This window comes from Pipistrellus kuhlii, unplaced genomic scaffold (genome assembly GCF_014108245.1).
Source record: "Pipistrellus kuhlii isolate mPipKuh1 unplaced genomic scaffold, mPipKuh1.p scaffold_m20_p_9, whole genome shotgun sequence".
Classification (NCBI taxonomy): Eukaryota; Metazoa; Chordata; class Mammalia; order Chiroptera; family Vespertilionidae; genus Pipistrellus; species Pipistrellus kuhlii.
This window is the reverse complement of record NW_023425595.1, coordinates 447,583-472,347: the sequence shown is the minus strand read 5'-3', so window position 1 is coordinate 472,347 and position 24,765 is coordinate 447,583. Positions and strand designations below refer to the sequence as shown.

Genomic DNA, 24,765 nt, shown 5'->3' with positions numbered 1-24,765 from the left:
GGGAGACCAATCTAATTCCTCCCTGTCCTTTGGGTGCTGCAAGTCCGAAGACATTAGAACTAACCTGGAAGGTTAAGTTCCTCCTGGCTCATGGATGCAGACAAGTTCCAAGAATCCAGGAAAATCCAAAATGTCTCACAAAGAGCAGGAGATTACGAAACAATTATGGAAGCAGGAAAATATACTCACTTGCCAATGTCATCTTGATCTGCAAACTTCTCATCGTTGAAGCCAAACTGGTCAATAAAATTGGACGTCATTTGTTGCATCTGATAATCAGAAAAGGCCTGGCAACCCCAGGACCAGTGACAGTGATATAATGATTCTAATGACGTTCTACAGACTACTTGCCCACTGTGTCTCAGAAACCACCTTATCTATCTAGCCCTAAGGCTCTAAAAGTTGGTGTGTTTTCTAAGAAAAACTTCAAATAATTTCAGACATAATTTACCCAAGAGGAAATGTTTGGAATTTGGTCCACAAGTCATTTCAATGCACATGTCACTGTAATAAATGTTAAGGGACCACTCTGTCCTCTATAGCAAATCATCTTGAGAGAGGATTGGGTTGTCTGTTCAAAGAGGTAATTCAAGCGACATGTGACAATCTGAAATCATAAGGTGCACTGGCTACCTCTGGACACCACCAACCAGCTAAGATCCAACCAGTGGTGACCACCCACCTCCCCTCCCTGCATCCCCTGCCCCATTCCATTACATCCACACCGCCTTAGAGAACATCCACAACCCTACAAACACAATGTTCGTCTAAAGAAGAAAAAGATTCAGGTTTTCGAAGTTGGGATGAGTGTAAAACTAACTTCTATCCTACCTACCTTACAGAGAGGACAGAAAGTTCTAATACTAATCCAAAACCACTCTGAAAAGTCTACAACACTGTTTCCTACACCACTTCTACAGAGCCCAGCGCACTTGGGTTTTCTTAGGTGAGAAATGGGGGAAATGTTAAAATGAACTCCACAAAAATGTTGATATTCTAATTTAAAAGAACAAGCAGGCCCAAGGCAAGTTCTATGCTATGGATCAGGAGTAAAGCATTTATAAATATAAGCAAGTACCACTTTCAATCTACCCCAACAATAAGTATGGAAACAAAAACGTGTGTGTGATGCCCATGGACAGATAGGATCACTCCTCCCTGCAGGGGAGTCCACACAGGGGCCATGAGCAGCAGGTGTGGCTGAGCTAAAGGCGTCACTCCAGAGGCACCTGCTGGGAGGGAGGCTGTGGCCGAGTCGTCCTCTCTGAGGAGAGATCTTGGATTCCATCTGCAAATTGCTGCAGACGTGCCCTGTCCTTCCTTCCTGACCATTCATTCTGGTGGCAGGGAATTATGGCATGAATATTCCAAGTTGTGGGTAATTAAAAAATAAACCTTATATTTGGCTTTGGAAGGCCTCTTTTCCTTAGGTCTGAAAAAAACTTTATCTACTTTACTGAAACCTAACACCTCACCTCTTGCTCGAACTCCAGATACCCACTGCCATCTCTTTATTCTCACCCTTTCAGGCAGCCCCTTCTTGCCCAGACATGACATATATGAGCACATGGGCCAGGGCCAGCCTTGCAGGCAGCTGTTAGTAAGGCACACCAAGGCTGGGTTGTGGGAATCTGGGACCGAGTCTTGAATTTGTTGTTGGAAAATATGATGTGTAGCATTGCAATTCATTAAATCAAAAAGGAAGAAACCAGCTGTCTTTTACAAGTTAAAATAACGCTTGGTAACTTCGAAGATGTGCTAGAGAAACGAGGAGTCGTCTTCCTGAAAGAGCAAGCAGCATAGCCCAGGCTCTGAGTTATCGGAAATCTGGTCACACAGGAAAAAGGTCTTCCTCAATTATTTTGTTTGACCTTTTCCTTTTATTTTCTTTTGTACTTCTAGAGATCCTAGTGTAAGTCTTTTGGGTGTAAAAGGGAAGAAATATTACCAAAAGTGTTCCTTTAAATGCTTCCTGATATTTTAGCTGCTTTATAAACAGAATGCAAATTCTAAATGTATTATAAACGTGTATGTCAATGCCTACATTTATGACATACAATCGTCCCTCGGTATCCATAGCTTGGTCCTCAGATACCAAAATCCGAGGATGTTCACTTCCCTTAGAAAACTGTGTAGAGTATTTGCATGTAAAACAGCACATCCTCCTGTCTCCTGCACTTTAATTCACCTGTAGGGTGCTTATACCTAACACAAAGTAAATGCTGTATAAATAGATGTTAAACTGTGTTGTTAGTCCTCATTAATGCTAAGTTTATTACAGCTTCTACATAGATATAAACTAGCAAAGAATTTCAGGTTTCAAACCTGATTTTCACTAATAAAGAAAGCATCAAAGCTTACTAAACCCATGTAAGTGAAGATGTTACTGTATTCTATTTAAAGCTACATAAAAAGTTCTTTGAACTCTGAGGAATCCAAATCTGGAAAGCACCACATGTCTTTTAAAATATTTTCATTGTTAAAAAACAAAAGAACTAAGATCCTGGCCAAAGTCAGGGATGTACGAGTCACTGGAAAGTGAGCCCACTGCTTCATTAACAATCTCTTTGGTGGTGCCACCTGGGAAACAGACACCAGGCCACTGTCTGACCTGCCTGCCTCCTGACAAACCTGTCTGGAGTGAGGAGCGGGAGGCTAGGAGACCTCACCCTCCACACCTGTTAGGCAGACTTACAAGGAAAAAAAGTCAACCACCAGAGGTGAGGAAACCACAGGGGTGGGAAGCAAAACAATGCCCCGAGCCAAACGTGGCTACACAGATGATCAGGAAACATTATCTAATGACCTCCCTAAGCTCTCTACCCTCGGACTCCATGAGACCTAACTTTAAGTTCTCATTCATAAGAAAAAGAGCTCTGGACTAAAGTAACCTAGACTCATATTCATTCTCAAAAGAAAAAAATGCCTTTTTTCTTATTATTTTTAAAACGACACGATTGGTTTTAACATGCAAAACTTTATTGAATGCCTGTCAGTCAGGAAAGAACAGTTACTTTCCTACTTTCAGAGGGTTACACAAAGTGGACAAAATCCACAGGAATAAGCCTGGTCAGAGCTGTTACCCAGGCAGTTTTGTGACTGAGTTACTTCATGTGCACATCAACTGTCTGTCAAACCACAAGAAAGTCAGAAATTTATCCCAGAACAATTATAACGCTAAAACCAGGTTTCCCAAGAAATAAGGGATCCATTACCAGACACCTGAACCCAATCATTCCTGGATTAAATCAGTGGCCCGAAGCTCCACGTTTATTAGCTTATGTGTCAATGGAAGTCCAGGGGACTCTTCATCTTCAAGTTCTCTGGACAGGTACAAAATCACCGCGGTGGTTTACCTTCTCCACCATCATGCTTCACTGTGGGTGGAGCAATGTGCAGCAGGGGCTCACGCTAGGTTAAGTGAACCATTTCAGCCCTCTACTGGTGCTCCAGTGGAGGGCAAGGTTTCGTCAAAGTGCTTCCTGGGGAAGCACCAGAGAACTCGGGTCAAGAAAGGATTGCTTGCAGGCATGAGGGCTCACAGCAAGCCAGAAGGGCACCTTGGGTGGCAGATGCTGCTGACCCGCAAGTCAATGTAGGACAATTGGCAGTGAGGGGGCTGCTGCCATCCACAGGAAGGCCTTGCTGCTCAACAGCACCCCCTATAGGATGGCTGCCCCTTTTCCTAACCTTGGGAGGCTGGCTTCAAATTCAAGAGACATGTCAAGAATCAAGAGAGAGCCCTGGTTGGTGTATTTCAGTTGGGTATCATCCTATGCATGGGAAGGTCTCCAGTTCATTACCTGGTCATGGTATATGCCCAGGTTGCCAGTTTGGTCCTGGTCGGGATATGTTTAGAAGGCACCAATTGATGATGTTTCTCTCTCCCTCTCCCTTCTCCCTTCCTCTCTAACAATCAATAAAAACATATTAAAAAATAAGAAAATCAAAAGAGAGGCCAACCAATGGTGGAAAAGCCATTGCAGACATATCTTGAAAATGTGAACGTTAAACTGCCTTATTATCAAAACCAAGCAAATACTTAGCTCAACCTACACTGGAAGTGTCGTGACAGCCTACTTGGATGCCAAAGACAGGGCCAGTATAACCACTAGATGCTTCATCCTGGCCCCAGGAAAAATGAGGTTTACAGGTTGAGGAAAAAGAAGCTAAGCAACACTCAGGGTGGGAAGATGAACACATTCATTCTGTTGTCACACCAAAGGAACTGATACGTGAAAATCTGGTCGACTTCTCCATATGAAGAGCTGATGACTTTTAAAAGGGCTTCTATTTTTAGCTCCCAAACTTGATACCCAGGTGAAATAATTTGTCCCCTTTCCAAGAACCACCAGTGGATGATAAGTCTGTACATTTATTTTTACAGCCTGTTTTCTCCCTCACAACAATTATAAGCAGCTGATAAGTAGAGATAAGTTTGGGGGCAGGAAGGGAGGGTGGCAATAAATTGCTTCAACTAGAATTTAATTTAGAAGTCACTATAATAGACATTAAAGATATTAGAAACATATAAGCTGTTTGGTTCAGGGATATTTGTGACATTAAAAAGGTCTCATTCCTATTATTTTTACCCTGAGTTCTCTACTGCAGGAATCCTTAACTATTTAAAGGTCTACATAGCGAGCATGTTTGAGTCGCTTACTGAACTATTCCGTTCATTCAAATCTCTTGAAAACTTACCCAAATCATCGTTGTTACCAACCAAGCATGAAACATTTCCTAGAAATATCATCAACACAACTCTTCCTCTCACATATCCAACACTTCCTATTTAAATGCTTTTGCTCACTAGTAAGAACCGTATTTTCTGGCGTATAAGACGACTTTTGAAACAGAAAAAAAAAATCAACCAAAAATCAGGGGCAAAAGACCAAAATTGCACAAAAATCACCTGCAGATCTTGACGGCAAAGTCTTTTTTTTTTTTTTTTTTTGAAGTGGGGGGTAGTCTTATACAGTGAATATGGGCCTAAACCTATGTTTTAACTGTAAAATTAGGGGGTCGTCTTATAAGCCGGAAAATACGGAACCCTAAATTACATCCTAACACATAATCTGTCTCCAAATGGATTCATAAATGGCAACAGGACTAAGCATTTAAAATAAAAACAAAAGCAAAGCTTTAGGCATGACTCACTTGCTGCAAAGAAGAATCCTGTGAGAAACCCGTTTCTTTAAAGTCAATTTCATCATCACTGGATGAATGAATATGGCAGGTTGTAACCTATATGCATAAAAATGTAAAAGACTATTTAACAGAGAAAAGCTTTGGACATTTGCATCATCATTTTTACGGAAAATTACAACAACAAAAACAAAACTAACAGTTAAGTTGTAAAACCCACCCGATATTCATGGGTGCACTTCACTCAACCAGACGGTTGGCTTCCTGCCCTCTGCCGCCCACTTGTGGTGACTTCACTCATGCTAGCATCACCAGAAAACAGTAAGAGATGAGTTACTCCCCTCAAGTGATTTTATCTCCTATAAAATGTTTACAAAGGGAAGGCAGAAGGAATGGCTCAGATGAAATATAAAAATAATTCATATGTGCCAAGCCTGAGAGCTAAAACTGCAATTCCCAGGAATTACTATTCAGCCACTAAAAGATTACACTTTAAATTCTTGCATTTCCTGCCCACTTTAAGCACTTGAGTTAATAGTCCTCTGCTTGTAAAAAGACCCCAAACTTCCCACCCCTTAAAAAGTACCGTCCCTGTGCTCAGAACTTATAATCAATTCATTAATTAAGCAAAAATGCAAACATGAACTCTGCTCACCAATTCATGGTGATTTTTATTAATTTACAAATGTCACATAATATTAGGGAGAAATGTATTAACAATTAGGAATGAAGACAAAACACTAATACTACTAATAGCAATAACTGCTATATAGGAAGTAACAAACATAAATAATCTGTACATCCTAAAAACCAGCACAAAACTTCTGAGGGTCACTTACACATTTTTTGAGTTACTCTTCCTAAACTTACTGTACAAGTGTGGTGGGAAGAGACCACTGTCATCAGGAGAGGACACTACCTACCAGCCCTAGAAGCTGTGCCAAATACCGAGGAGTTACAGAACCTGCAAATCTGATTTTTGACGTTTCAACACTGGTTTATGCCCAAAGTAGAATCTAAATAGTTCTGTATGTAGTAGAGCTTGTGAAATTCTGACCTAATTACAGCCTGAAAATTAACCTCTCTCTACGGCTGACCATCTGTGGTAAAGATACTAAGCCCAAGTGAATAACCCAGCATTTTAAGTTCATTCTCTTTTTATGCCCCCTAAGGTCTAGAGAACGCACTCACACCCTAATTTTGAATCTGGTCTGATGAACTCAGAGGCAGAATTTGTGGTCAATAAAAGAAACCTGCTTCCATCAATCATACTGTAGCAAGTTAATGGGGAGGATGGGATATGCCAGGAGTGCCAGTCAGAATGCAGAGGAGGTGGCAGAATACTGCTTCATCCTGGCAGCTGGCTTTTCCTGGGGCCATTGCTATCAAGAGCGGGTCAAGTGGTTCCACTGCAATATATTTAGAGGAGCTTTGGGCTACTTGGCTGGCAGGCTAGTGCCAGAGTCATATGAAGCCACTGTGTGTTTTACACCAAGGTGGGGTGCAGAATTAAAGGCAATTCACAGAGCAAGCAAGGTGAACATGACAAGAGAGAACCAAAAAAGAGGTGGCTACTCCTGTCTAAGTTTAAAAAGGATACAACATATGCTCATGCAGACTTTTACTTTTTGCTTCAATGTAAGATATTTAGCTTATTAAAGAGTGACTTGACTTGACTGCTAACCTCTGACTTGGAGCAGGTTAGAACCACCAACTCTTAGAGGTTCCACCAGAACCTGATGGATCTCCAGGCAATTCATATGTGCACATTTGTGTGGGGTTTTTTTGTTTGTTTTTATTAATTCTTATCCGAGAATATTTTTTCATTTGATTTTTAGAGAGAGTGGAAGTGAGGGAGGAAGTGAGAAACATCAATGTGAGAGAGACACATCGATTGGTTGCCTCATGCATATGCCTTGACTGGGGAGGGGGATCGAACCTGCAACCCAGGTACGTTCCTGAACTGGCAATCAAACACGAGACTCTTCAGTGCATAGCCGGCACTCTAACCACTAAACCACCAACCAGGGCCATTTGTGCAATTCTGTGTTACTGTCCACAAAAAACCTCCATAAACTATCTCATCAGTGCTGGGAAAGAAGCATCAAGACTTTTCATTCTCGCCCTTGAGAATGAAACCCAATTTTCCAAAGCAAAGACAAAAAAATTTCCTACGTCATCTAAACTTACTCTGAGTCCTTACCAATATCCACAGTTTGGGGGCTTAGTCAAAACACGAAGGTCTCTGGATGTAATTAAAATATCAAATTTCATTCACAATAAACTCCCAACATAAAAGCATAAGCAATATACGCATCTGCTGATGGAGTCAAACGATTCAAGTACTCCAGAGCTCTCACAGGGGGAGAAGTGACAGGAGCTTGGGGCTGGTACATAACCAGCAACTCCTCAAGCCCACAGCCAGTAGGATGGACAGTTAAGTGTTTGGCATGTAAATGAACAAATCCTTGCTGAGACTAGGAAAACACTAACAGGCCAGGACAACACAACAATGTAGCAACTCCGGCATGGGTACTACATTCACGAAAAATTACTTAACTCTTCCTTGATGACTTGGCAGCCAAAGTGAATGTGTTTCTCTGTTGGGCTATAATACACTCAGACACGAAGGGCCACAAGACCTGTTTTAATTAAATGGCCCTACACAACTCCCTTTTTATGGTTATTTCTTAACTTCGTAATTCCTCCAACTCCTAATACCTACTGGTTCTATCATATGCCCACCTTAACAAGACATTAGCCCACCAACCTGTCAAGAGTCTGGAAAAAGATAACCAAACCTGTTAGACAATCTACAACGAAGGAGGCAACAGGCCCTTCGGGGTGTGGCTTGGGATGGCCTGGTGACCATCTATATCTGCCTCAGCCTTTCCGTTTCTCTCCTGCTTCTAAATTCCATTTTGAACAGAGAAGGCTGCCAGAGACTTGACTGTCTAATAATTGAGGAGTTACTGTTTATTAGAAATTCTAGACTGTGGCTGCTGGATTTGGATTTCAATTATAAAATTCAATGTCTGACATACCCACTTCCGTGTGGAGTGAAGGCCACCACCTCAATCACTGGCTGCCATATGCTTATGAGAGGAAATACTTTCCCACATCTTAAAAGCAAAGGCAATACTCACCTTAAAACTTAATGTTATAAAAAAAAAAATGCATTCCAAAGTCCAATATAATTTTAAAAAACATAATCAATGCCATTATTCCCTGGCTAAAAGTACCAATCTGTTAAGGCTTTAAACTGGGGTTTCAAAGGCATCTATAAATTTTCTACCGCTGAGAACGATCTAAAACAAGGGTCAATTAAACTGAGTGACATTAGGAACCATCCAGAGGAATATTTAGGTTTTCTGACCACCAAGGGTCACCGGTACCTGAGGCAGAAGGCAACAAGCCCGACGGAGTGGCTGCAGCCGTGTGGCTGAGGTGCTCGGGGAGCAGGGGACAGGGAACAGAAACCACCTCTGGTGTGAGGAGCATCGTGGCTTCCTTGTGCCCCTGTGCCATCCCAGGCAGGAATTAGGAGCCGACTAGGCAAATTAGCAAATATAATGCGAATACTGACCTGTCTTCTTAGTAAAAAAAACGAGTTTATATTTGATACGCTATTACCGGGACAAATGGAAGATCTTCACGTCGTTCTGAATAAATGAGCAAAGGCTAAGTGCCCTGAAACCATAGAAATTTAACCTTGTAAAACCTACTAGATCTACCGTGTTCCTCTTGTTAGTTTCTCCTAAGGAAGTTGTGCAGAAGGTCTCCCATCGCTCCCTGAGGTCGTCTGGAAGATCTTTAGAGGGAAAGGAGGAGAAAAGTGTCATTACCATAGTAACCCACTCAGGCAGATAAACTCACCAGGTAACAGGGGGCCCACCAAGCAGTTCCCAAAGGTGAACTCAGAAGAACCTGAGGGCTTTTAGGACCAGAACTCTCCCCAACACTCTATGCTTGATGTCAAAAGCCCTTAGCAGCTGTAAATGTAACATGTTTTTAAAAACCTTTTGGTTAAAAACAAACTGGAAAATGTGAGTGTTTCAAATAAACTCTTCTGAGAAAGGCAACAGGTCTTTAAGGTGGAGGAATGCCATCTTTCTTCACCATCACCTAAGTTTAGACAATGCCGCAAATGTCGGCTCCTGCACATTTTCTTGAGGTACTCTGATTGACATCTGACCAAAGGATGTTTCAGTATGGCTTTTCAAATTGATAAAAAATAATATTTCCTAAATGTTTGTGCCATAGGCCAACACATGGATCAGATGCAATAGTGAAATTCTACGTTCTGAAGAATTTTTAAAGAAAAGGATACATAACGCCTTTTCTGAGAAAACGAAACCACAGCTATAATCTTGGAGGCTTTACTAGACAGACTACAGCTTCATGTACAATTCTGCTTTAAATACACGCCTGCATGCACCAGCACACAGCACTGGCAAGCAACCACCATACAAGAGACCAATCTAGAAAAACCATCACACACACACACACACACACGGCCACTTCTCCTTGGTAAGAACAGACAGATAACCTGTGATGACCTGGCTTATATCTCTCTCTCAAAGCAAAATTCCAAGTGGACAAGCCTCAATTTTTCCATCACAGGGCAACAGCTATTCTTTGAATGTACATCCCATAGATAATAGCCTCTTGTAAACATTCTTAAAAGGTAAACGAAGAAGAGAGTGAAAAACGATTTTCATCACGTTAACTCTGAAAGCACCCTGTGCTACAAAGGTGAAGATTTTTCACAGGTAAGTCCCAGGACCAGTGATTCTGCTGGCACACAGAGCTCTCTCGTTTTAGAGGGGACGGACCGGGCCAGGGTCTGAGTGCCGGTATAAAAGGCACCCACACCCTTTCTTCCAAGTAACCTGGGCTGACAAATGTTAGTACAGAAAGAGTTCTGTGTTAGTAATGGAAATTTGGGCAAATGCCCCATTTAAAGGACTCAATCCACAGGCTACACAGCTGGTCTTCAGAAGGAAAGAGAAAGCAAGAGTGATTATAGCTCAAGGACCAGGTCACTGAGCAGTGCTCTGACTTAGAAGGTGGGTAACTCTAGTGTGCTGAGCTCAGCCAAACCTGAAATACCTGCTAAAAGACTGCAGAAATGAGACCAGTAAAGAACTACATTGTTCAGAACTTTCTCAAGAAACTCATTCAAGTCTCCAGATAATTATTAAAGAAATTCCACAGAGAACTATTACAAATGACAGAGTATTTCCATTTTATCCTTAAATCCTTTCTCTGACCCTACAAAAATGTGATGAGACTCCAAGAAGCACTTACCTTTGATAAGCTGCTGCACCAGTGCGCTATTAGGGCCCTTGTCAGTGCTGTGCACGATGCAGTTAGCTATCCTCGTCAGGTGTCCCATGTAGCCGTGCCGTCGTCCTCCCTGGGCCCTGACAGGAAAGGACAGACCTTCAGAGTCCCGACAGGACGGAGGGATGAAACAGAAAAGTGGGGTGCCAGAATATTACCAGGCTTGGGGGTGAGGATGGGAGGTGGGGTGCCAGAAACTCTACTCAAAGATTATACTATAGCCTCACTCCATGGATCAAGGTTTATTCAAATATACCAATCAACTAACCAACAAACCAGTACTAGCTTTAAAAACCCAACAAAACCCAAACATTCATTGATGCTTCATGTTTCTGTGACTTTCCTTTTTATCTTTTTGTGAAACTATTTTTCAGACTTTAAATAGATCGTAGGGAACTGCTTCATTTTAGTAAAAGTCATCAAATTTTAATCATTTAATAAAGACAATCATCTACCAATAGCATTTCTCAAGTTAAAATATTGGCTGATTTGAAGACTTGGCCACGAGAAGTAATCCACTCATGGTTGGCCAATGTATCACCTTGTCCCTTTCCCCATTTAGGGTCTAACCTTCCCAACTATACCCATCTTTTCATTTAGACCAACGCCTATTACAAACACCATCACTAGGACAAAATAAATCTGTGCAACAAACTACTGACACACATCAACTAAGACTTCAAGTAATCTTGCCCATCAGCTAATAGAAATTTCCTGACCAGGAAGTAGGCAATTCCTCTCTCTAGTTCCATGAAGTGACACTTCTGCACAGTGAGAATATGGGGTACGCAGAACCAGAGTGCTAGGTCCAACCATCACTGAGGAGGACTGGACTTGACAACTCTTCCTTCAACTGCACATTATTCTCAGAAAAACAGCCATTCAAAAAGGACTAGCAACAGAGGTGGGTAGTACTCCAAACCCCTGGTTTCCCCTCAAGAGGTAGAAAGACAGATCAAAAAATAAATTATGAGAAAAATAGTTGTTACAATGAAATACCCTGGCCATCCAGGGAGAAGCATTTGTAACTATAAAGTGCCACATACCATGTAATCTCTTTCACTGCTCTCTGTCCAGGGTAAGGGAGGACATTTTCTTCAAACGAAAAATCAAACTAAATTCCTATCTAACAATTCACTTACTGTTTCTTCTCGTTCATGTCCCAGGCATCAAGTATTCGTTCTATTAACTGACATTTTTGAAAAAGCTGAATGAAAAGGAATATTCCAGTTAATATTTATATGTCATAGTGTCACATTTTAAAGTGAGATAGTATGCTAATTGAATACAATGGTGGTATGTGTAGCCCAGCAAGCTAAATATAGCTGTAAATTATTGGCTAAATCAATGTAGCCAAGGCTCTCAGAACATTACAGGATTCCTGACAGGACCCACACCTTTAGCTGTGCATCTACTGGGAAAGGACGGTATTTCAAGTACTAACACCAATGAGCCATTGGCCTAAAGCAAAGCCAGGTTTTATTAACCATGGCCACTGGGCCCAGAAATACAGAGCCTGACCAAAATTAACATGAATCAAGAAAAATTTTTAACTCAGAATTCATAGTAATACTTGTACTTTCTTTTTTAATCCTCACCTGAGGATATTATTTTTACTGATTTTAGAGGACAGAGAGGGAGAAAGAAACACAGATGTGAGAGAGAAACATTGATCAGTTGCCTCCCCAACTGGAGGTTGAACACAAAACCTAGGTATGTACCGTGACCAGGAATTGAACCCACAACCCTTCAGTGCATGGGATGATGCTCCAATCAACTAAGACACTGGCCAGGGCAACATACTTATATTTTCTAAATGTAAGCTATAACAATTCATTTCACACTTAAGTGGAAAAACACTATGACCAGGAGTAGCAGGAAAAAAAAGTCAAGTAAGCTTACGTGTTTCAACAACAAATTGTCACCAGTGGTTTCCTGATCAGTAATTGTGCTATTTTCTGTGTTCTCAAAGGGACTTGCAAGTATCAGTGCAACACAAATTTCCACTTGTGTATGTAAAAAGTTATTCCATGTATATTTGAAGAACATGTCCTACAAAACAAACAAACAAACAAACATATGCTTTCTTTTATTCAGTTACCTCAATATTTAAGTCACTGCTTTAAAATACTGACCAAATAGTATTTAATAAAGTAAAAATTATGTATTCTTAGTCCAATAGGACTATTAAAAGAACACAAGTTTATTTGAAACAGCACTTTATAGGCTAAATAACAGGATATTTGCTCTTTCAACATGCCAGAATTTTCATGAAATCATGTAGATACCAACAATAAACAGATGAAGAAAAGGTAATAGTTTCTCAAAGAGAAAGGGAGTATCCTCTTATGTTTTCAAGACAGCTAATGCTGACATTAAATTCAGTACATAATTTTAAAAGACATATATATATATATATATATATATATATATATATATATATATAAATAAATATATGCCTACTATACAAAGTGTCCCTCGGGAGTTTGACCAACCCTGAGTTCGATTGTTCACTATGACATGTGCTGACCACCAGGGGGTGGCGCAAAACAAAGGAAGGCCCCGGCTGGCAGCTCCTAGGGACCCTACCTGTGTACAAATTTCATGCACTGGGCCTCTATTTATGACAATTTCCTTTTGATTTAACAAATATTTACTGAAGGCTTTTTGCGCAAGGCACAGTGCTAGGCACAACAAGGCAGAGAGAAACACATAGGCCCCAATCTTCAGGTGCTCACATATTAACCAAGAATAACCAACCATTCGGGCATTTGAAACTCAGACCTGTCAATGAATGGAGCAAAACAAGTGATTTCCTGATTACCTGAAAAGGTAACATATCACAAAAAGAAAAGACAATCCCCAAAAGCTCAAAACACATTTAATGTATGTATTTAGGAAATCATTGAGTCTGGTTAGCTAATCTCTCAAATGAATAAGAAATGATGATACACTTAAGGGTTTTATCGAATTTATTATCTAAAGATTAGCAATAGTAAGATTAAACTACTAAGATTAAAGACTAGTAATTGATGACTTTAGGGAGATTCAGAGACAGAAGTAGAAAGGTATGTATATTCGAGTTTTATATTCTATCCAGAGAGTAGGGCAAATACTATGCCCCCCAGGGCAATAATTATGCTGCCAAACAAACTATTATCCTTTCACATTTCACCTTTATCAAAATGTTCCTGATCTTTATGCCCTACACTGACATGTCAATTAACCAAAGCTGAACTGAAAGTATCTCAGTGACGCTAGCAAGCACATGGTCTAGTTGAAAACCTTGCATGGGTTTGCAAGTGGATGTGAATTCAAATCTGGCTCCACTATAAACAGCATGAGTGCATCTCTTTTCTGGGAATGATCTGAAAGACAGTCTCTCTGTGTTTGATGTTCAAGATCACATGAGCACAAATAAGTGCACATTCTAATGTGCACTGCTTTTCATGTAGAGATCAAACACCCACACATCCTTCTGTGAAACAATCCTAAACTCCCCAAATGGACAGTGTGATGGTACCTGTGAAACCTGCTAAGTGTTAACCTCCTACCTTCCGGATGGTGGGGCAGGACAAAGCAAGCGTGGGGCCTATGGATTCTAAGCACAAACTTTGAAACTGGGGAGGAGCTCCTTCCTAGGCTCTTCCTCCCCCCTTTCACTGACAAGCAGACTCACTGCTGTTTCAAAGGGAAATTTTGGACTCAAATCAAAAGACCAGACATGTCTCAGACATGATAAACAGAAATATCTCCGGGGAAAGAAGATAAACAATGAATAGAAAACAATGCTATAACCAGCAGTTATTCACTGTTCATACAATCTCCTGAAGAGGGTGACTAACCACAGGCCGAACTTCTCGGCAAAATCTGTCTTCATCATCTCTGAAAGTCTCTAATACAGTTTTCTTTACATATAACTACTGACAAATTTAAAGCGTTCAAATTTGATGACTAACTCAAGATCATTTATTTACACACAAGACCGAGAAAAGTGACTGGCATGCATTGTAAATTTGTGAGGTTGTACCTTGAGTTATATGGCCATAAAATACCAAGGGCAAATGGGAGCATCTGTTCAGGGAAGTCTTACCAATATGACCCCAATACTGTTCAGCTCCATGAGGTCCGCATTGATACTGCTGGTGTTTGTCTGAAGCAGGCTGGATATCAACCGAATCACATTCAACCGGGTGTTGCCGACAGGAGGGTCCAGCACACCCCATGTCGTCTTCATCACACTTTTCTGAGAAGAAAAAGCTTTCCATTAAAAGGCTTCCCAATACAATCCACCAGGTAACAAACAGAAAGGGACAGGGTGTGTGCTAACGGTGAAACACCAGGTAATCTAACACTATAAACAACTTGGCCTGAATTCTACATCTGAAGGAAAATTTACATCTTCAGCATACAATGAAGTAACTAGAGAAAACAATCGAGCAACTTCCTTGGACCATTTTATAAGAAATGAAGTGTGCCATTTTAACATTCTAACTGCCACAGAAAGAAAGCAGAAAGCTAGTGGGCCGCTAAAAACCAGTCAATATGTCAAACCTGACCAGAAACCAAGAAAAGTTACAAGTAGTCTTGGAACACAGCCTCTGCCTTTGCCAAATCTGCAATAAAGATCCACACTCAGAAGCTGCCTCTGGCCAACCACCTTGAAACAGCATCAACCTCAAACCTGCTCTTGTCCATAAAAGGGAGTTCCTACCGTGTGAAGTCACAAAAGACAGGCACAGAACCTTTCGGAATCTCAAGTCCAACAGTTCAGCTGTGTGGTCGTCCTTTCAGTGTTCCATCCCTGTCAGCATCCTCACCCGTCTGTTCCCCGAGCCTTCAGGGGGTGGAGAGGCTCACAGTCTTACTCCATGTACAGCAGCTCTAATCATCAGATATTTTAAAAAGCTCCGGGATCCACTCACATCACACCAGACAGTAAAATCAGGACACACTGAACACACTCACTCCTCCAAATGAGACAATACCTCCCTTTGGATTGGGGCCAAGAAGAGTAAGAGTGTGAAAGTCCATATTAGATGCTGCTCTCGATGTCCCTCTGCAAGGAAGATGGGGAGGTCGTCTACGTTAACTGGTCAGGACCTTCATCATGCACCCTCTTCTCTCTCATCCTTCTTCCTCTTCCAACTTCCACTTGTGCTGTTCTCTCCTCTCCTCCTAAGTAAATCCTTTTTTCTTCCTTACTCTCCCTCTTCTTCTGCCTAGGTCTGGCATGAGCGATGCCACAGACCGTTAAATATTCAATACCAACACAGGCACTTTTCCGGAAAGAACGGCCAAGCACTCTGGCCGGAATCCCATGCAGGCTGAACGCAGGGAAGACAGAATGGAGGAGGTGGACCACATTTGATCACTGTAGCACCAGCCATCTGAAGAGATCATCCAGAAGCTAAACTACTCTTCCTTGGTAATGGACATAAAGTATCTGGGTTCCCACTCCACATAATGATTAAATAAACAGAAAACATTTCATTTTGAATGAGGAAACTAGCATACTAAACCTAAATCCCCAGTAGCTCACACAGCAGACACCACCAAGGTTCCAGCTACAATGTCTAGGACACCGAATCCAGTGACACAGGGCTGAAGGAAAAGGAACACGTAAGAGTGGTGCTGGCAGAACTCTCTAGCCCTGAGTGTTCCACCCTCCACATGCCAGAGAGAGCGCCTCCTACCCTACCCTACCCCTGTGCACCATTGGGCAGGCAGGGGCTGGAGCGATAAAACCACTGCGAACTGGGGCCCCTGGACTCATTTTGCAGGTCTTCATTGCCTGTTCTCAGTGCTCTCTTTCATGGCCTGCCCGAGTAAAGAGTCATTTTTACATCAGCACACACATGCTCCCTGCGGAAAATCTTGGGCTCCAGGTCACATTCAACTGACAGTTTTTTAAATAAGCATCTGTCCATTAGATGCTCCACTGCTCCAACTCTGAATAAAACAACCCCAATTCCAAGATTCCTGCAAGGTTCACTTTACCTCAAAAATGTGAAAATAATATGCTATGAGAAGAAAAGTGTTCATTTTATGGGCATATAAGTAACCAGAGTTTATAAAAAGAATGTTTCCTAAGCAGGTAAAAAAAAATTTAATTTTGCCAAGGCCGGTTTGGCTCAGTGGTAGAGCATCGGTCTGCAGACTGAAAGGTCCCAGGTTCGATTCCGGTCAAGGGCATGTACGTTGGTTGCGGGCACATCCCCGGTAGGGGACGTGCAAGAGGCAACTGGTCGATGTTTCTCTCTCATCAACGTTTCTGGCTATCTCTCCCCCTTCCTCTCTGTAAAAAAAAATAATAATAATAAAAATTAAAAAATAAAAATTTTAATTATACACATTTGTTAACTTAGACATTATCCTATTTAATAAAAGTCTAATACATAAATCAACCAAAAGGTGGAAAGACCAGTTGCTATGATGCACACTGACCACCAGGGGGGAGACGCTCAATGCAGGGGCAGCCTCCTGGTGGTCAGTGAGCTCCCACAAGGGGAGCACTTCTCAGCCAGAAGCTGGGCTTACCGCTGGCGAGCACAGCAGCAACGGCGGGAGAAGGCTCCGCAGTAGTCAGACATCTCCCCAAGGGCACTCAGACTGTGAGAAGGTGCAGGCCACCGGGCTGAGGGACACCACCCCCTCTCCCCAGTGCATGAAATTCCTCTAGTATATAGATAAAAGCCAATTAAAAACTAGCTCAAAAGCAATAAAGACAACTGACTGTACTTGTAACATATTTTGTGCATGCTGGTCACAGCTAGTTCTATTACTTAGAAAGTTCATATTTTTTTCTAATAACTGTTTAAATCAAATTATTAAGCTGGCCAGCCATGTTTAAGATAGCTGCCCTACCTTGGGTGGCTCAAGCAGGAGTTCATGAAAAGATCCAAGTCTTCCTCGGATGGCTTCTAAAACACTCTTGTTGACCAAACAGGCTGAATGACTCATGCCTGGTGGACAGATCTCTATATGGCCTTCAAATCTTAAAATAAAGCAAGTTAATTATATTTATTACAATTTCAGAACAGATCATGGTGTTCCATATCAGCATATAGATATGCACACAATAGCTATATAAACATGTAATAATTCGACAGGGAACAATGGACACAACCAGAAATCCAGAGGCCCAGAGAGCCAGGTGGGAAATTGTATGTGATTTCTTTCCATTCACTTCAACCACCGATTTCCTTGTACCTGTTACACCACTAGCAGTTCTCTAGCCGGAAAATATGAAAATCAGGAGCTCTGACCCCCGAAGTACAGGGCATACCATACTGCCTACCATTTGGGATGTTAGTAACAGGCCTGCATTTATTCTAGTTTTTCTTGGCTAATCAACATGGTTTTCTATTTAAAAGGCTTAAATTACTCCTCTCCCAAAAGCTCAATCAATACTCATTATAACCCACTCCTACACGAAGACTTATGAATGCAATGAGACTCCCAAATCCCAATGGGCAGGACAGAGCCCAAGTGGGGAGAAAGGGTATCAGGAAGAAGGGGCCTAAAACTGCAGGGAGGCCGTTCAAATGAAAAGTTCTATCTGGACGTGGTGTCAACTGAACATCAGTGCAAACCAGTGGTTAATAACGTCATTGCTGGAATTGTGCCCTGGCTCACGTCCTGGCTCTTCTCTTCCCAGTTATTTGTTCAAATGTGGAAAGTGGGCTTACTCAACGTCTCTCCCAAGACTGCCATGAGGATCATGCTAATGCAGACAGAACTGAACACTGCCTGGCACACAGCTAACTTCTAGAGTGATTGTTATGATGATTACTTGAAAATATTCCACATGTGGAAGCGATTTCTAACTGCAAGAGCTACATGGGACAGCATTCAGAAACTCAATTATTGGAAAGGGAGGAAGGGAAATAAATTACAGTGCTTTTGGATGTGTAGGGAGGTTTAATAATTTATGTGGCCAAATAAAGCTTTTTTCATTACAGTTTCTGTATAAAGAGAAATGCTTAAAAATTCTTCACAATTCCATAATTCTTTTGAATGTTTGCATAGTTTTCCTCTAGTGTTAATTCATTATTATGTAAAATAGGCATAGACATATTTTTCCCCAAGTGGTGAGTCACTTCCTAAGCCATATTTATAGAACAACCACCTTTCCTGCTTAAGTGAAAAAAACAAAAAAAACAAAACCATAAACTTAATCATGCACATAAACTTTGTTATCACAAATACTAGTATCCCGCTGCCCTATATTATTACATCAATGACACATTGTAATATGCAGGAGACAACTTATAGCAATCACTGGTCTTGTTCAAAATTCATACATTTTTTTAAGTACTACAAAACCCAAATGTCCAGAATCCAAATACTGCCAATAAAGAGTACTCATCAAATGATATTTTCAACTGCATCCCTATGTATTGCATTCATGTAAGACTTACTTATAGTTTATACAGCAGAAAAAGATTCAGCACCTGAAATTCAAGGGCATGATATTGTAGCTTATAACCAACAACTCAACTCTAAGCTTTTAAAAAATCTAAAAGCAAAACTAAATCGCATTTTGTAAGATATAAAAGAAAAGCTTACGTTGGCCGTCGTGTCTCAAGTAATGTCAGCAGTATCTGTATTGCACTGACTATCGCTGGTTCATTTTTATCCTTGTGGAATATATTTGACAGAAGCTGCTCTATACTTTCTTTCCTAGGAAAACAAATCAACAGTCAAGTGTTAATTGTAACATCACTCACCAGTAACAACTTCAGAGAAAAAGGTCACAGTACCAATGAGACAAATATTATACAAGAATTCACGGTCACTTGTGCATGTTTGTTTCACTTAATAGTCTTTTCTTTTAATACATTTATTAAAGTAGGCAAGTGATCCTGCTTATAATAAATGTAACTCTCCATATATATACATATGTATTGCTCCCTCCTTCCCTCTACAAAATCATCTGGGCCCTGCTTCCTTTTGCCAATTTTGTTGAGAGCCAACAAATATTTCAAGACTGGACATCACCTCCCACTCAGACCAGAGTGGTGGTGGTGGTGGCATAGTAAAGACCTAGAACCCTTCACCACCACAAAAAAAGGGAATATTTTTAAAAAGGCTAATTAGAAGCCACAAAGGCATTAATGTATAATTAATATCTAAAACAGATAAAAAGAGAACATCAATTAGTATTGCCTCTTATTCTACAATTAAAATTTCATAAATCAAAATAAAGTGGTAGCAATGAAATGGGTCTGACTGAACTATTGCCCAAAAAGAACTTTCTGCAGGCGCTTTCTATTACAGCTCTCTTGCACACAGGCCAGGTCACAATTAAAATGTAAGGTAACCTGCTAGGAAAATTTACACAGATTTTCTCAAGGAAAACCTCCATTTTTTAGGATCTCTGTAATTTTCAGAATCCATAGAGATTAAGGAAGGAACCTTCCTGACATTCAGGGGGGCTGCCCGCAGCTCACACTAGTCATCCCAAGGCACAGCTGTGCTCACTGTATCCTAATACCAGGTCCCTTGCCAGCCTAGGGCAGTGAGGAGGAGAGAATCTCTTTTCACTTGGGGGAAGCAAATAAAACCGGTATCTAAACTAACTCAGGATTCCCCTGCAGGAAGTAGCTTTCAGGTACTCCCACACCTGCACTAAAATCACTCGAGACCTCTACCTAAAACAGTGCTGTAACAGTCCGTCAGCATGGCTGTCTACAGGGTAAATATGAATTTAGGCCTGGGATTGCACTGTGGAAGAAAGTGTTGTTGTTTTTACAGAAAATATGTATATTCTTCAAATAGCAACATCAGGGGCACTGAAGAAAGAGAGGTATTGACAGTGTCAGACTACAGATGCCCACCTCACTTATCAGGGAGCACTGCTCCACTTTCATCAGCACTGGGCCTGATCAGAGCGGCTAACAGAGAGGCCCTCACTATTTCATGGCTGCATCAAACTCGACCTCTACTATATCCAAAAGGCATTCTACTAATGGTCAAAAAAGACAGGCTAACCTGCAAACACTTGATGGTCAAGATGTAACATAGTAGCTGAGCCATATTCTGAGTCTTATCTAAACATACAAATATCACTGAATACAGATTTCAAAATCATAAACCAAGGGACTGAGCTTACCAACTAGGATAAAAAGAATGTCTTCATATTCTTTGATAAGGTGTTTATTTACACATAAAAGATAATTCATTTTTACATTAAAAAACTGTAGTTCCTGGATGAGCATCAGTGGAACTAATGGTATAAGCTGTCTGATGCATGAAGCCTTCCAGGGTTTTACCCATGTATTTGAGACAATGGCTCGCTTCTGTTTTGTTTTTTCTATGGGCAGGCAGAGGAAAGACTTCTATACAACTACTGGCTGAACAGGAATCAAATCCCAACTCATTCCAAGTTCATTAGTATTAAGAATTAAGAGCTGCACAGTCCAATTCTAACTCAACTATCTTTCAAGGAATTTTTGAACTTGAAAATTTTCCAGAACCACTAAATTGAATATATTCACTTTAAGGCCAGATTGCTTCCCAAGCTAATATTCATTATCTTACACTTCAACCCACTTTTTTAGAGACGTTTTGGTATCACTACCCATCTTTATCATTCTCTTTAACTTTAGCTCATTTCAAACTTTTCCTTTAATGCTAACTTATATTCATACATATGGTGTTTGCGCGCGCGCGCGCACACACACACACCACACACACACACACACACACACACGGTGCTACCAAACCTATGAGTTGTTTGGCATAATACAAAGATTAGGTAATCTGTTTATTACGTATTGTCAGTAGATTGGCCTAGTATTATATTTCTACATAATAATTTATCAAATATGTAAAAAGAAATTAATATGATTAATAACCTTACTAGGTTCACAGAAAGAAGCCTTTTGTGTATTTTCTCAATCAACAGATATTAAAAGAACCACCATAATGTAGGAGCATGTCTGATATTTAGGGGTTGGTTCTCATTCTCAAGAAGAATGTGGGAAGCAGAGGAAGTGTCCCTGCTGCTAAGTGCAGGGAAGGTTTAACTCAGTGGCATAGTGGGACCCCTGACTCATCAGATCCATGAATTTGAAGAAACCTACTCCAAATAATATTTAATGGTATGAATTCTGAGAATATACCTATCTGCATCCAAAGATAGTTGCCTGATTCAGAACTATAGACACAGTCTGAAATGTAACAGCTGGTACACAGAGGCTCCAGTGGCTAGATCCCTCACTTGGTTCAAGCAGAGTGGTGTGAATAGAGGATTGCAGTGGCGTTAAAGAACTCGGTGATAACTAGTGATCAGTCTGACATTCAGAGTGAACTTGTGATGTCCAGGACAGGAGCCATTCACCACATGTGGTCACTGAACTCTCAAAATGTAACTAGTCTAAACTGATCTGTCTTAAGTGTAAAACATGTTGGATTTCCAAAACTTTATATAAAGACTATATATATATACATATACATATACATATATATATATATATATATATATATATTGATATTGATATATATGAGAAGACTACAATATACAGTCGTCCTTCCGTATCCAAGGATTCCAGGATCTCGAGGATACCAAAACCCAAGGAAACTCAAGTCCCTTATATAAAATTGTGTAGAGTATTTGCATATAACCTACATACATTTTCCTATATACTTTACATCTCCAGATTATTTATAATACCTAATACAATGTGAATGCTCCATAAATCACCAGTTCACTATATTGTTTAGGGAATAATGACAAGGAAAACAAGTCTACGTGTTTAGTACATAGGACATGTCAGCAACATCGTTAACTTTCTCCCCCCTAAGATTTTTGATCCAGTGGTTGTACCCACAAGGACTCTGCAGATATGGAAGACTAACCGTAGGCTAAGTAACAGTTTTTTTAAATGAGCATATGTTAAAATATTATTTTTAATCTACTAAATACATTATTTAAATTAATTTCACCTAATTTTTTTTTTACTTTAATGTAACTAATAGAAATTTTTAAATTACATGTGGCTTTTATGTTTCTCTTGGACAGTGTTATGAATCATTAAATAGTTGCTATTCAATATTTTTTAATCTACTCAAATGGCAGTTTTATATAATTCAAAGAATATCTCAATTATTAGTATCTGAACATAAAATATCTTACATGTTATAAGAAAAGTGCAGGTAAAATGACATTTTACTCAAAAGAGAGTAATCTCTTTAAGTATTGCTACGTGAGAGAGCTAGTCAACTCCTCCCATTCTATCATATATTCTGGGAATTACAACTTTACTTCTCAGAAGACAGTTAAAAACAAGATACCTTGCCTCGAATTTGTTCCTTGCTTGGGTCAAACTTGCCAAGTAAATAATACATACACATGTTTATTTTAATAAAAGGCCTTCCAAGGTGTTAAGCCAAAAGATGCAAATGAGCCTCACTATACAGGAGGACTGAAACAGGACTGACAAAGTCACTAAAAAGAAGGAGAGTAGCAGTAAGTTGAAACAAGACAGCTTTTCACACTTAACAATGCTAACTTTCCAACTAATCATCTAAATGGGGAAATGCCTGATTTTTCTTTTATTAAAATACTTTCAGCTGCATGGATGCAGGTCAAACATTTGCCCATATTTACTGGTCAAGATTCTCTGAAAACGTGTGAATCTAGAAAAATCTAGTACATGCAGGGTGGCCACTCACAAAATAGCACACCATCCCAAGCTGTTTTCTGAAACCTGAACATGACATGGCTGCTCACTTAAGCATTTTCTAAAAAGGGCAGAAGCCAGTACAAAGAAATGAAACATACATGACATGTATCCCCTTCAAATCAGGTCTGATAAGGTTGTCCTTAGTCAGCTATAAAAGGAGAGTAAGCCCTAAAAAAGGGCTTCTGATAAAATTACTTGCTGAAATAGGTCAAATTAGTGCATTCATAAGAAATTCTCCATCAAGATTCGTAGAGACTGTGAGTACAGTTATGATGTAGCTACGCCATCTTACGGCTTTAATGAATTCTAGTTTGAACTTTGAAAAGTTCAGAGTCTACATATAAATGTCATTTACTTACATTACCTCTAGGTCTCTACTGGGAATTACCAATGGCTGGGATCAGACAAGCAATTTTCCTACCTTCTCACCCACCCAAAATGGTATTTTCCATGGATGTGATTCCCAACACTTACCAATCTCATAAAGGCAACACATCAAATAGCATGAATATAAACAAAGGACAAAAACTGAGTTTTAAACATACTTTTCTAGAGTGGCAAGCAGAGGATCTGGCTCTGGACTGTTCTGAATTTGTAACATCTGGTCTCTGCTCAGGCGAACAATTTCACAAAGTGACTGTGATGCATTTGAATGCCGCTAAAGGAAAAAAGTACAATTTTAACTATAAAACATGTCAAAAGTCAAATTTATAAAAAGTTAGGAAGGAAACTACTTAAGATATGACACAAATTAACACTGGCCATAAGATGCAGTGAGGAAAAAGTCAAGCATATAAATAACATATGGAAAAAGCATGAGTTTTTTTATTCTGCCAAGCTAATGAGCTTGACTTAACAATATTGCACAGTACATGTTGCTATTTGTGGGGAGAGGTGATAGAATTTTTGGAAAGGAAAAGCTAGTACAACAGCATTCTTGAAAAACAAAAAACAAAACAAAAACAAAAACAAAAAACCAACAACCCAAAACATATACTTTTATCAGCATAAAAAAACAACAACACAAAAACAAATACAACTTTAAGGACTATACCAATGGGTAAAAAATATTACACTTTTCCCAACCGTACAGTGCATTTACCTTACAGGAAAACACTAAGATCTCAGTGCCCAAAGACTGAGCATCACCTGCAGTACAGGTGGAACAATGATATTCCAGCATAGATGACACAAGCACCGGGATATCAAAATCCACTGAGTGTAGTCAGGAGCCTAGTATTTCCTTAATAAATATAAATTGGGCAGTACAATTTTAGCATCTAATTTATCATTTAATACAGAAATATCAATAGGACTGTCCCAAAGGGTCAGTCAAGTAGGGCAGGTGCTGATGCCCCAAACACTTTGTCCTTTGGAAAAACCTGCTGCAGAACAGGGCTTCTCCTTTGATTTCGCCTGGACCCTGCAGTTAGTTCTAGCATCCTGTTGAACCATCAAGTTCTTCTGCTCAAGAACCTGTGCCCACAACTGTTGCCGGAACTTTCTGTTCATGCTGAAATTGAAGCCTTGTGATGGCTGGTACCATGGATGTCTCTTGCCCAGTGGGGTGAGCTGGGCCCTC

At 40.3% G+C, this 24,765-nt stretch overlaps 1 protein-coding gene across 18 annotated transcripts in view; it reads right to left on the bottom strand.

Annotated features, from left to right (window-relative positions):
* Nucleotides 1–24,765, bottom strand: part of PPP6R3 (protein phosphatase 6 regulatory subunit 3) — a 56,986-nt gene that overhangs the window by 17,630 nt on the left and 14,591 nt on the right. For 5 of the 18 annotated variants that reach the window (XM_045577883.1, XM_045577884.1, XM_045577885.1 and 2 more), the window contains exons 5-14: nucleotides 23,729–23,841; nucleotides 19,063–19,176; nucleotides 17,359–17,488; nucleotides 14,585–14,737; nucleotides 12,394–12,543; nucleotides 11,634–11,698; nucleotides 10,456–10,571; nucleotides 8,871–8,956; nucleotides 5,158–5,244; nucleotides 190–287 (exon numbers count right to left, since the gene is read on the bottom strand). In XM_045577883.1, the coding sequence (XP_045433839.1) occupies nucleotides 190–287; nucleotides 5,158–5,244; nucleotides 8,871–8,956; nucleotides 10,456–10,571; nucleotides 11,634–11,698; nucleotides 12,394–12,543; nucleotides 14,585–14,737; nucleotides 17,359–17,488; nucleotides 19,063–19,176; nucleotides 23,729–23,841 (1,112 nt within the window). The remainder of the gene's footprint in view (nucleotides 1–189; nucleotides 288–5,157; nucleotides 5,245–8,870; nucleotides 8,957–10,455; nucleotides 10,572–11,633; nucleotides 11,699–12,393; nucleotides 12,544–14,584; nucleotides 14,738–17,358; nucleotides 17,489–19,062; nucleotides 19,177–23,728; nucleotides 23,842–24,765) is intronic. The other 13 variants (XM_045577888.1, XM_045577889.1, XM_036426156.2 and 10 more) reach the window with 5 other exon arrangements.